At 42.2% G+C, this 13,493-nt stretch overlaps 1 protein-coding gene across 7 annotated transcripts in view; it reads right to left on the reverse strand.

Moving 5' to 3' along the window:
* Positions 1–13,493, reverse strand: part of MAP4K4 (mitogen-activated protein kinase kinase kinase kinase 4) — a 162,290-nt gene that overhangs the window by 20,654 nt on the left and 128,143 nt on the right. For 3 of the 7 annotated variants that reach the window (XM_057374842.1, XM_057374840.1, XM_057374839.1), the window contains exons 14-22: positions 11,749–11,835; positions 10,854–11,078; positions 7,405–7,566; positions 5,163–5,393; positions 4,144–4,250; positions 3,061–3,212; positions 2,294–2,391; positions 821–996; positions 305–425 (exon numbers count right to left, since the gene is read on the reverse strand). In XM_057374842.1, the coding sequence (XP_057230825.1) occupies positions 305–425; positions 821–996; positions 2,294–2,391; positions 3,061–3,212; positions 4,144–4,250; positions 5,163–5,393; positions 7,405–7,566; positions 10,854–11,078; positions 11,749–11,835 (1,359 nt within the window). The remainder of the gene's footprint in view (positions 1–304; positions 426–820; positions 997–2,293; positions 2,392–3,060; positions 3,213–4,143; positions 4,251–5,162; positions 5,394–7,404; positions 7,567–10,853; positions 11,079–11,748; positions 11,836–13,493) is intronic. The other 4 variants (XM_057374845.1, XM_057374841.1, XM_057374844.1 and 1 more) reach the window with 2 other exon arrangements.

Consider the following 13,493-nt stretch of genomic DNA (forward strand, 5'->3'; position numbering starts at 1 on the left):
TTTTTTCTCCAGGTACTCGCTCCACACACCTGCAGCTTTTCTACCCTCATCTCCCACAGATTTTGAGATATTCTGCATGGTGCTGCCATGAGTGTCACTGGAAAGCATGCAAAACAGAAGCAAGGGGTGAAGGGCCACTCTCCTGTTTGCATGCATCAAACATCTTGCTTATCTGAAATTCACTACAGCTGTGTCTTGATAATACAAACAACAAATATAATGTAGAAACAGCATGGGTGAATGAGCGAGTGGGTTAATGAGCACAGAAAGGGTGCAGCACTRCACAGGGAAGGAAAAGCAATACCTGTCGAACAATTAAGGTGCCCTCCTTAGAAGGAGTCAAGGCAGGTTCACTCTCCACATCATCATGGACAATCATGGTTTTTACTGACTCTGTTTCACCATTGCTCAAGTTCAACGTTGACCTATTTGTCAGACAAGAAATAACTGGAGTGAGATAACAGCACTAGTGCCCTGGCTGTCACTGCCCCGCATCAAGGCATACTCAAAATTAATTTGTATTGTGACCASAGTGTAATATTTACATAAGCTATCTAGAAAAGCCTCTCTATCAAAAAAAATAAAATCAAGAGATTGTTAAACACCATCTCGTCTTGTAACAAATCAAGTGAGAAGAGGGAAAGGACATTGAGAAGTTTATCSTCAGTGTCTGAACACATGAACATATGAGGCTGCTATGTCTTGCTCACAGATTGTAGTAAGCCGAAAGAACTAACATACAAGCCAAAATGGCTAGCATCCTTTTCCTTCAATCCTCTACAAGGCAAAACAGATGCAAAACACTGTTAGAAGAACTAACACTGCTCGGACATCATCTGGTCCAGAAGTAGATTCATCTGCCCCTTCTTGTTCCATATCATCATCTTCCTCATCTGTTGTCCCTGACTCCTCGCTTGAGGATGAGTAATCCGTTACTTTATGTGGAGGTCGCACATCCTCTACYGCTCGCAATTCCTTTGCCAATGCAGTTAAATCCTGATGGGAGAGGGAAAAAAAAAGATTAAAAAACTGATGTTGCAAGTAGTAGAGAAGAGTTTGTAAGAGAAACCCACAGGATTAGTGCCTGAGTTCGTTCGCTTCTTCACTTTTGTGTTTCCACTGCCCCAGCAATACTGTTTTCCTTGCTTTACTAATTTTAAACAGTTACCAAAACTCACTTTCTGATAAATTYAAGCATCAGAAGAGTCAACCCAAGGGGTCTTGTCATACCATAGAAAAATGTACATACTTTGAAACCAAACTATCCTGATTATGGCTTTAGTTCACGCTATCATACCATCGGAAGGACATATACAAGCACAAAGAGCACTTTCACACAGAGACTGACAGTCATGGTTCATTTTCCTAAACTTTTCAAGTTAATAGCATCTGCCACAAGAAATCTAGTCATCATGATAGAAGAAAGATCCGAGGACTTATTGAGCCACCTAAAGCACAGTTGCAGAGAGCTGATCTCCTTTGATCCATTTCCAGATGCATGGAACTGCACCAAAGAGTTCACCTGTGAAGTCTGATCCATCAGCACCAGGCTCAAACAGTCCAACAGTATAAACAGTTTGGGACATAAGTTGCTCTTCTGTCTGCAGCTTGCAGTGTGGGCAAACAAGTTCAACGAGGTCTCAGTTTTTGTAGCTATGTTTTATTTAGCTGAATGCAGTTTATGGCAAATACTTCACRTTTTATACTATCAGAAGTGAAGGACAAACCTCTGTGTTTCTTTAAGAAAGCTGATAGATTTTGGTGCTGGTGCAGTACCATAAGAGATACGGCAAGTGGAGGAAATCTCAAGGAAAGCTGGAAATACAGTGAAAACCCACTGAGCTCCCAAAGATACAACTGGACACAGATGTAATCAATTGTAATAGCAGCCAGATGTAAGAAAATGTCAAATCTTTCACAGAAAGCAGGAAAAATTTAAGGTCTTACCACTTCTCCCTGCACCATTCAGCCCAGGATTGGCACATTCAGGTCAAATGCACGATCATGGGTCCAGCCCCAGGAAGGAAGCACAAGATTGAAAGAGAGAAAGCCATGGATTAGGAAGGAAGAAGACCAGAGAGCAGAAATCAATCCCAGAAGCAGAGCAAAATCTAATGTTTGCTGTCCTGATATGCACAGGCAGTTGCACAGCCCAGAACATGCTGCTAGACCCACAGTTACAAACTCAACTTAAGCTGATGTTCACCCCTGACAGCACTGAACAAAGCCCTTACTGTGCTTTTTGTGAATCTACTAAAAGAGAAGGAGGACAGGGGAGGTGGATGCAACTTACAGCAGGCTTGACAGGTCTGAAGACTTCCTTTTTCTCTTCAGGCTTTTTAGGTGCACTTTCATGGCGCTGTGATGGCGAACCTTCTGATTTGGATGATGCTGCATGTGCCAATACCCCAAAAGGAACACAAAACAAAACAGATTAACCAGGGAGCTGAAATATGTTTTCTCACTTCACTTTGGAGTGGGGAAGAGAGGTGAAAAGACTATTAGACCACAAGACTTAAGTTTCACTGGCTCACTATTACATTGCCTTTGAAGGACTATACAAAAACCATCATAAGCTGTGATTTGTAAAGGTGTAACTGGCCTATGTCTGAAGCCAAAGTAAAAGGTCACAACAATTGCAAATCAAAGACTCAAGGGTGGCCACAAGCTGGAAAATTTCCATCACCATCCAACATAGCCCAGCTGAGACCTATCCATTGCARTCTGCACCCTGTCAACAACCACCAAGGTGACAGGCAAGAAGCACCAAAACGTGCCCTGGCACACATGAGGAATGGTGGGAGCARTGAGGTCTTGGAGACTGGGCGGTTTGCACATGGGAAAATGCAGCAGTGACTGGATGTGAATCAAAGAACAATGAAACAGTTTGACCATTTCTGTGCCTACTGCCTTTCCCAAGCAAGGACATACAGGAAGCTAACCCATCTTTGACACTGCATGCTCCAAAGTTGTTCCCCATGAGGGTTATCATCCTTAATTACTGAGTGCTCGCAGATAACTTAGAAACACAGTGTTACAAAGGGTGGGAGAAGGACTTACATCTCATCCTGAACCGCTCTCCAGACCCACTCTGAGAGCCAGGGTGGGAGCCAGGCTGTGAGCCAGAGTTGCTTGAGCCAGAAGAACTGCCACTGCCTGGCCTTGGTACAAGCTTCTCCACCCTTTCCCACAGCAGACGAGGCTCTATATTGCTGTATCAAGGGAGGAAAGAAATACTTTTGTCAAACACACTTCAGTCYCAGATTCCCAAGTCTAAACTGAAACATCACTCTCCCTCAGTGTTTTGCTAATAACTCAACTGAAAGAACACTTTAAGGCTGAGTTCAGGGCATCAGTAATGATTCACAACCCAGGCAGTGGCTCCCTTTGAAATAATGATGACCTTATTTATGATGKTTAAAAAAAGTTTACGTGGGTAGAAGCTACTCCTTTTATTTGGAATTACCTACCTTCCATTCTTATGGATCTAACCTGAAGTGGACAATTCTCTCAGCCTRCACACAGGTTTAAGATTGGCTCAGAAATGTCTAGGCACTAAACATACGCCAAAAGGAATACCAGAATACCCTCACCCCTGTCCAGTGATCTAATTCCAGAGTGGCCTGCCCATGTTGCTCTGCTGTGCTCAGGAGTCAGCTCTGTTCTCCCCCTTCCTGATCCCGGATGCTCTGTGTCACACCTCATGGAGACTTTTCACCCCTCTAAAAGTCTGGTTCTGGCTGAGGCCAGAAAGGTTCTGAGATCTCTTCACTTAAGATGTTATAAGCACTTCTGCTGCCAGTAATCCCCACACTATACCCAACCCAACCTGTTGCACCAAAGGACAACATATTTATAAATGGTCACATTTTTTCCAAAATGTGAAGAATATTTGAAATTATTGCAAAAATTACAGGGCAGGCAACTCAGATTAGCAGAGGAAAAAAGAAATTTTGTCATGGTTTGATGACATGCACTACATCAAGGGAACCTAATATTAATCATTATTGAAAATGGTTCCAACATAATTTTCCTTTCACATCCAACAGGCATTGCCAAAAGCTGTCTGGAAATGCCTGGCCTCCCATATAAGCCTTTTCATTCCAATTTTAGAAAACAAGGACTATATGTAGGATAACAAACCTCGTGGAATTTCTTTGACCTGCTTGGTTATTTTGCTGCCCACTGCCCTGCAGTGGGGAATCACGGCGGGACAGGACTGGTGATCGGGAYGTTGTTCTCACAGGTACCTTGTGAGAAAAAAGGTTAAGTTAAAGACGAAGAGGATGGAGAGGACAGGAAGACAGAGCCTCTCCTGACACAGAATATATTCTTAAGATCTTAAGAACACATTTTAAGTACAAGCTAGCATCAATGACCAAAAGCAATAAACAAACACCCACAAAGCCAAAAGCCTTAGTTGTGATGCTGCTCAGAATTTGAATAGAACTCGAAGTTTAGTCTTAACATTAAATAGAGTTTAATGGTTATCACACGAACACGTACACGCCCCGCTACCCTCCCAACTACTGAGACATTTGAAAAGAATATGGCATTTTGACTGAAGCAGGGGAGGCACAAAGCAATTTGCTGCAACAGCATGAGAATTAGGAGAATAAGCTCAAGGGAACCAAACAAATGCCCAGGAATGGATCAGCAGAAGGCAAAGACTGGTGGGGGGGAGCAAGAATAAGCAAATCCCAGTGGATGGGAAGGGGGATGGGAGGGGGAGAGGAGGAGGAAATATATTGAATGTTTCCTTTTTGTTCCGATCCATCTCAATTTTAAATAAGTGTATGATTCATAGTTTGGGTTGGTAACAGATGAAGAGGAATATTAACTCTGAGCAATAACCTCAGGGATATTTTAAATTCTTTCCTGAATATGGTAATGATTTGTTAACTTTGCATAATAAATTGTTTCTCTGAAATAGCTGCATTCTATAAATAATTACCAACTTTATATGAAGCTTCAATATTGTACTTCAGGCTGATTATCATTAACCCATTGACTGAACACCTACATTATGATCTGCCTTCCAAAATACTGCTACCAGTGCTGGCACAAAGGCATGGTCTTCCCAGTGCCCAGGGTATCACATCCTTAAGAAAATTATAATTAATAATAAAAAAATAGCACACATCTGTCTTTCTACTCCTTACCCTTGGAGGCACCTCGTCACTGTCTGATCTAGCCCAAGCCTTTTGGGTGGGGTCGGGTACCTCCGACTTAGAGTCAGAACTCTGATTAAGCACTTCACTGCGTGAAGGTGGATATGGGTCCTGGGAACGAAGATGGTGATGAGCAAATTTGGGAGAAGGGTCACTGAAGGAATGGGATCGCGAGACAGGGGAAACATTGTTCTTGAGAGATGCCAGATGGGACCACTGTACCTTACAAGAAAACAAAACATAAAACATTCAATGCGCTCAGTATAACCGGCTTTCCAATTAACACAGAATAAAGGCAGGTGGGGCAGGCAGAGACAAATTGGTTATGGCATTAGGTAAGCGTGGGGTGGAATCGATGCACTTAAAAGCAAGGCAAGCGCCCAAAGAACGTAACAGACTGAAAATACAGCACATATGCATTCTTTGTGTGATACGCTCTCCACACACACATACACTGGTGCCCAGAGGAAAAGGGGCCCCCAACATCTGCACCATGAGCCTGAGTTCAAAGGCCACTCAAGACAGAAGTCGCCTTCTGCTCCCTGGTCTTCAGTGGGCTTTGGCCAGGTCTCATGGCAGCACTCGTGGGCTGGGAAATTTGAAATGGACATCCAATTGAAGCAATGTACAAAATTAAAAAATGCTGTACATTGAGCAAACCAACAGACATATATGTTTTCAAAWCAATTTAGGAACTAGATACAGCTAGAAACTTTTGGAGAAAGACCATAACACAAAGCCTTTATTCCTTTACAGTTATTGCAATATATATAAAAAAACATAATATATATTGTATATAGTATACATATGTACAATGCATATTATACTTACACCATATATGTACCATATACTGTACATATATASATATTTATAGACAAAGTACACACACACACTTACATGCACACAAATCCATTTACACATACTAAGAAGGCATAGCAGTGACTCTGGAGTTAAAATTCCATTAGGATTTCCAGTGAAACCCATATTGGCCCTTCAGTCTACTTCCTCTTTGTGCATAAGCCTGTGCTTCAGAGTTAATTTCTGAAACTAAGGAGGAGGAAAGGTCATTACTGACAAACACGCTGTTTTAACACCTTATGATTAGGCAAACTTTGCTTTCAATCCCAGTTTCAGTGATCTGGCCGTATTTGTTTTTATATGGTTATTATTTCCTCAATTTTAATACACACAGCTGTTGAAGAGACTGATTATCCTTAATATGAGTGGAAGACAGCCTTTAAAAGTAACTGGCACAGASTATGAAGATACAAGTCCAATATTTTGGAATAGTCACAGAGGTTTGAATAAAAGCCAGGAAATAATGAGCAAGAAACGAAGTTCTGTCCTGATTTCTCCCACTCTTCCGTCTGTTCAAATTCTCCTGTTGTCCAAAAGAGTGGCAACACCTAGTCACAATCAGGGATGGTTTTAGCTTGCACTGTCATCAACAGACTTTATTTGAAAGAAGAAAATTCTGCATGGAAACAGAACTAAATGGAGAGCTCTACCATTTAATTTAGCACACCTAAATTRCTCACAATTCATGGGCTATGCCTAAGTTTTAGGCAAAGGTTACTTTTCAATGCCATAACACCTATGAGATCAGATACCAAGATCTGGAGACTCTTTGTTAGAAAACAATAGAACAATGGCTACCATGCAGCTTGGTGGTTTCAACCTCTTCTCAGTTTTCCAGGGGTGGCACAGGGCTCTATTTAGCAACTGCAGACCCACTGACAACAAACTTGCTTTTCTTAGACATGTTTAGCAAAGCTTTTTGAAACGGTGCTCATACTATTTAAACCCACTTGTTTAGTTAGCTTTTTTTCTGCAAGAATTTTAAAAACCAAGTGCACTTTTTTCCTGAGCATCCTTTTTAGTAGTAAATACATTGCACAGAGCAAATTCTGAATTGTAAAATGGTCTGCAACTCCCACCAGCATTTAACCTACTGTGTCACTGCTGCACAGAAAATAACGGGATGCAACGGTTCTAGTCTAGCTCTAACATTAAAAAACTCAAACCAAACCAAAACACCAAACCTACAAATCCATCAGTTTGTCAATAAAATAAGCAAAATAGGCAAGAGTAAATCTATGGAATAAGCTGTTTTGTATAACAGTACCACCCTTTACAGAAGGCTTTCTAAGTGCAAAGATCTGCAAATTTGAAGGAAACATGTTGGAACCTCTGCATTCYCCCCAGGCTCACCAAGATTTTCCTGGGCACTTACTTGGGGCTCCATTGGCCTCTGCAGAGCAGGCTGAGCAGGTTCTGAGTTTCCATTGGAAAAGGACTCTGATCTTGAAGGCACTGGTGGCTCCAACACTTTGCCCATCTGTTTAGACTGTGCTTCAGGGGAGCCCTGATTAGTTTTTCTAAATCTCTCCTCCACCTAAGCCAAAATAAATGGAGGTTAAGCCTCGAGTCAGTAAAACCAATTACAACAGACATACAAAGGCGAGTACCACCTTTTCTTTACCGCAAAAAAAGCAAATACATTTGGGGTTTGGCAGGATTTTTTCCCTACCACTTTTGTCAGCACTGTAAGTTCACTGAGTGAACACCAAAGCAGCAAGTATGACAATATGGATAATCCATAGCAGGAAGAGAGAAGATGCAGGAGGTAGTAAGATGTGAGATGATACAATGAAAGACCATCATGGGGCTTCTTTCTGCCTAGACTAATTATTATACATCAGTATTTTCCTTGCAGGTAATAAAAAGGATATACAAATCCAGAAACAGCTTTACAATATGGAAGTACATTTCCCATTGCTACCCCTYACTTTAGTTGCCCACCTTCTGCAACCAATGGTTTCGAATTATCTGCTTTCCTTGCTTCTCTCTTTGGCAACAGAAAAAGAGATAGGGGGGATGTGTTTCTCTACCAGGTAATACTGGAGTCTGTTCMGCTTTAGGCACTGAAGTCTAGGACTGAACATTCTCTTACCAAATAGTCCCACCACAACCTCAAAGGCTGTAGAGGACAGCCCCAGCAACTTGTTTCCTGTTCTCAGGAAGATGTAGAATTGATCTTATATTAACCTCAAGAGCTTGCTGAGGGGGAGACTACATCAGAATGTGCTCGGTGCTCACAAGAATATCAAGCAAGGTCCCCATGTAGAAACATCACCTCTTTCAAGGGCACAAAGTGAGAGGTATGAAGAGCAAGAGATGGAGGGAAGCAATGACAGAAAGGAAATATCCTCCCATTTCCTAAGACAATCTGTTGTTGGAACCAAGGAAGCATGTGTGTTTCTGCCAGGGAAGCTGCCTCTGAGGAATGCAAAATTCCCAGCATTTTATCAAAGCACCRAAGATCACACTGGCAGCTTGGTATGACTTAATTTGCTTTAATTCTTGTGCCCAGAGAACAAAACCAGTATTGCAATGATTTCCTAACTGTTCTCTGGCAGTGATGGTCTGGAGATACTGGCTACCAGAAGAGAGAGGCAAGTTTCCAGACTCTTCACCTCAGGCAGGCTCCTTTACAAACCCAACCTGCCTCTGCTTCCCAAAATTTGAGGATAGTACCAGTTTGCCTATAGGAACAAGCAGACAAGCTTCTGTTCACACCACGTCTTGGGAAGTACAACAAGAATGGAGGCAAGCATCTTCATCATGCAATCACTTTCACCCTGTGTTCAACTTCACAGAGCCATTCTTTAAAGTTTAAAAAACAGGCCAGACTCCCTGTTATGAATAGAATAAGGAAAAGCCTCAAGTCCTTCTATGTGAAGAAACAGGTTTTCACATCTCTAGCTGAAGATGATAGGAAGTTTCTTCCACAAAGCACACAAACTGCATGAACAACATGTCCTCAAAACCACGCAAGAAGTGGGAAGGAGATAAGAGTGAATCCCTGGATAGAAACTGGTCCTGTTCCAGTCATCTGACTGTCTGGACCTGAAAATGGTATTAAGCTCTAGGCTCCCTGACATTTCCCAAAGCCAATCTCAGAAGTCCTTTTCCTTATATCCTCATTGCCACTGCTGTGAGGAAAGAAATTAATCACCATTAAACTCTCCCAGTCAGGAAAGTTACTGTACTTCAGCTTACCATACCAATGGTCAGCATCTCTGTAGGCAGACACTTTCTCCAGAGAGCAGTATGGCAGAAAGTATGAGGCACAGAACACTCGTTCCAATTCACTATTTTACYTCACAAATGATGTCAGAGTTAATACCTGCTGTTAGGATTAACTGATGTCATTCCCACTAGCATTCCCAGGTATCTAGACATTATGGCTATGTTTCTACCACACTTTTAAAAAAATACTATTGCACAACAATCTCTGYGAAGATCTGACTACTAACCAATTGTTCTTGGTCTTTACTCTTTCTAGCTAGAGCAATCACAAAAGAAAAGTACTACGACAGAAGAACAGCTGAGTTAGTGGTTCTCCTAAAAGACATAACATTTGAATCTTCATGAGTTTCTCTCCTTTTCAGCTCTGAAAGGAAAATGGAGCAGATACAGTTCTGCATCCCTGCAAAGCATTCAGGCTGGACAGAAGTGCTGGACTGGCRCTATGCCTTCACTGAGGTGGGCCAAGAGCATGCAACAAGGACAAGAGGGCTGGTTCCATGTCTGCACCACCACATACCAGACAAGKCTGAACTTCTTCCAAGTAAGAGAGACATAGCAGATACTTCAATCATCAAGAGGAATGGATGAGATAGCACAAACATGGTTTATGAGAACGTGGACAACAGCACCTAGAATAAAATCAGTTTGTGTCCACCAAGCCCAAGCAACAGTACTTCAAAGACTGAGAGGCACTACTGGATGAAGCTGAACCAACAACTATTCTATCAAGTTCAGTAACCCTAAGTATATTTTTGTTCTTGTTCCAAAATGTATTTATGTAGTTCCCACATGCAGCTGATGAATGCCATTAAGAGCTCTGACTAACATTGCCCAGTCTGGTGGTTTGTGGGCAGCATGGTGCTCAAGGGAAACAAAAGAATAAGATCACTGAAAGAAAGCCAAATATACATCAAAGAGGCATTTACTTGCTTAGCAATGTTACTCATGGACCAGTGGAGACAGGGACCACTCACTGAAAGAAACAGCACTTCAGATCAACCTGTGAGTTCCTGATGTCCCAGAGGACAGCACCACAGGGTTTCAAACGCACAGGACATGATCGCAGAAGAGAATATTTAACACTTGAAAAATGAATTAAATACTGAATTTTGAATGAAATTAATGAAATTCAGGTTTGTGTTCACAAAAAGGAAAATTTTGAAGAGTGTAAGTTRAAAGACCAAATGTGTAAACATGTGCTGAGTGTTAACATCCATCATAGGTTTGTGGTTTCCAACTGTCTCTCAATTTCAAATCACCAGTACTTGCGAGAGACACAGATTGCCAACTGCACCAATGCTTCCTAAGAAAACACATCCGATGAAGCACAGATTAACTTCATGACTTCCAAAACCAGGTCCCCTAAGTCTGCAGCCTTCCAGACCTTCTTTCCAACTTTTATACCTMAAAACTCTGAACTCCAGTGATTGCAGAAATACCCAGAAGTTGCCCTCAGGCTTGAAAACCAGTAGCCAACAGTTTAAAATATCCTGCCCTTCTGAGTGGTGCTTAGGCCTCTAACTATACTGCAGCAGACCTGCAGTCATGCTGATGCCAGCAGGCAGACTCCTGTTGACAAGCAGGACTTACCTCACGTGCTCTTTCAGCAGGCTCATAGTGGGATTTTGGCTCAGGGGTATGATAGCTTTGTTTATTTCTTTCTTGCTGCTGCTGCTGCTGCTGCTGCTGTTGCTGCTGCTGCTGCTGCCGCCTGTGATCGTGCTGCAGCGACAGGAGGTAGGCTTGCTCCTGCTGCAACTGGCGCTGGAGTCGCTCTGCCTGTCGGTGCTCCTCCATCTCCCGCCATCTGTATTCCTTTGAGAGAACGGGTGAGGAATTCAAGACATGACACTGACTGTACAGTGGACGTGTCCCTACCAATCCCATTAAAAATGCACCTTTCTGGTTGCTGTTGCTTTTTTGTTTGTTTGTTTGTTTATTTCATTTTTAATGTGTAACCAAGAGCTATGTTAGACCCATACGACTTGTGTCTTACGTTGGGAAAGTCATGAGTGTACTGCTAAGCTTGACATGGTTGGAGAGTTATGTCAAAACTCATTTTTATTAAAGGGAAAAAAAAAGAGTTATTTATATTAAATCCAGTGTAAAGTTCATAAAACAATGATTTAGACCAACACTAGGCCATTGTATCCTGGGGTGGATTTACATATCATGTGTGCTTTTGATCTGCAACACAAGCACTCTAGTTCTTCACTGAATGCCAAGGTCTGTTCAGAAACTCGACCACCACACCAGAACTGTTCCACTTTAACATAAAGCCTCCTCTTATTGCCCAGAAAGCAGTGTGACCATACAGCACTTCTCATATGTGCCTGTCAGCCCACAACACTAGCATAAATGGCCTTTTAATCAAGCTCCTTTGTTGTCATACTGTCAGTGCAGCTGTGCCCGACTGACGGAAGCCTAGGACTGGCCGGATAAATGGATCCTATAGCTACTGAACAAAACAGATACAGTGCTTTACCAGTAACATGGCCTGCTCCTGGAGCAGCTGCTGCTGTAGAATTTCCAAGTGCCGCTGCTCCTCTTCTAGCTGTCGCCTGATATACTCCTGTCACATAGAAATTACCCAGCAATAAATTTATTCAAAAGGAATGCATCAGAACCCCTTGGGTGGAACACCACACGCTACTTCCCCAGTTCAGCTTTAATGAGAAACGCACTTCAGGATGGATTAGTGCCTGCAGAACAATTTAGGAAGCCCTGCCTCCTGAGCATTAGATTTTGGCCCCCTCTGTTCTGAAATTTGCGCTCCTGCAAACGTTGCCGGCACAGGCCAGAGCTCATTTATGTRTTTTGGAAGTGGTTTCAAGAAGCAGCAAAATGCACTTGAAGGTTTTGGAAAGTTAAAACACAGCAAGTCTGACTCAACACAGCCAATACGAAGTCACATGCAAGTTGTATTAAACATTAGTGTGTTGCACTGGTGCGATGAACTGTTAGCAACAGCTAGAGCCAGGCATAGTGTAGGCAGAGCTGGAGCAAGCTCCCCCAAACGGGCTCTGCCAAGTGCAGTTGGGACCTGMCCTGCCGAGTCTCCCCTGCCGCCCTCACCAGAAGCCTCTCCTGAGCAAACGCTGCCAGCCTTGCTGAATTATGCGATGGTTATGACACAAACAAACATCCACCAGGAAACAGATATTAGACCAAACTCTTGCCATCTAGCCATCTCTTCACCTGCAGCCTCAACAGGTCAAGACATTTACCCATCRCTGCACCTACCCCCTGGAAGAACTCAGACTCTGAAGCACCAAAMCCAAGCTGGTAACATCCTATCATGCAATTAATGGAAGTATGTAACATGTGCATGCGCACACACACAAGCACACGCTCACATTTACAGTGTATGCATAAAGAAATTAATGGATCAGTGATACAGTGATGGGAGTTATAGAAAGTCTCGTGACAGACTGATGAGATACACTATACTGTTGTTACGCACATTGGCTGAGCCACGGTTTGAGTTAAMAAAAATTCTAAGAGGGAACGTGTCTTTTCTTCTAGAAAAAAGAATAAGAATTCAAAGTGGTTCAGCTTGGCCACACCAATTAACCATTTGTCTTTATAGGCACTGTGCGTAATTAGCATTTCAACACTTTAAAAAGCAGCTGGGGGAATACCCGGTGTCTGCCCAAAAATTGCTCTGCTGTAATTAGAGATTTTCCATRTATTTATTCCCATTGGTTAGTCTTCTCTCCTTTTCACTCAAGATTTGAAACATACACAAAAACAATAAAATTTCCCAGTAACACAATAACCAATGATCTCAAATACAGTGAATTTATGAAAGAAAAAATTAAGGCATGTCGGGCCAAACCCAGCATTCCTGAAGTTAATGGGAAATTTGCAATCAGCCTCTAGAACGGTTTGGCCCTTTATTTGYGATCAGTATTTTGCAGTACATGCACAGTAAGTATTGCTCTGATTATCACCCTGATTAAAGTTATTAAAAGGATTTTAAAACATGCAGATTTCATGCATAAATATAGCAGCTGAATTTCACAGTTTAACAAGTTTCTCAGTTGTACTTTCAATGTATTAAGGGCACATTGGCATAATTTAACATATACTTGTTGCCTGAATGGGCATACATTACCGATTTTAAGCAGACTGAGTAAGAGAGAGAAATTGTATATTGAAGTTTTAGGGTGGAAAATCCTCTGCAGCTCAAAGATTCCATCTCAAATTCAGAGTATTCAAAGTACATGA

Source organism: Malurus melanocephalus, unplaced genomic scaffold (assembly GCF_030028575.1).
Source record: "Malurus melanocephalus ecotype Western Australia unplaced genomic scaffold, MMel_1.1 scaffold_234, whole genome shotgun sequence".
Lineage (NCBI taxonomy): Eukaryota > Metazoa > Chordata > Aves > Passeriformes > Maluridae > Malurus > Malurus melanocephalus.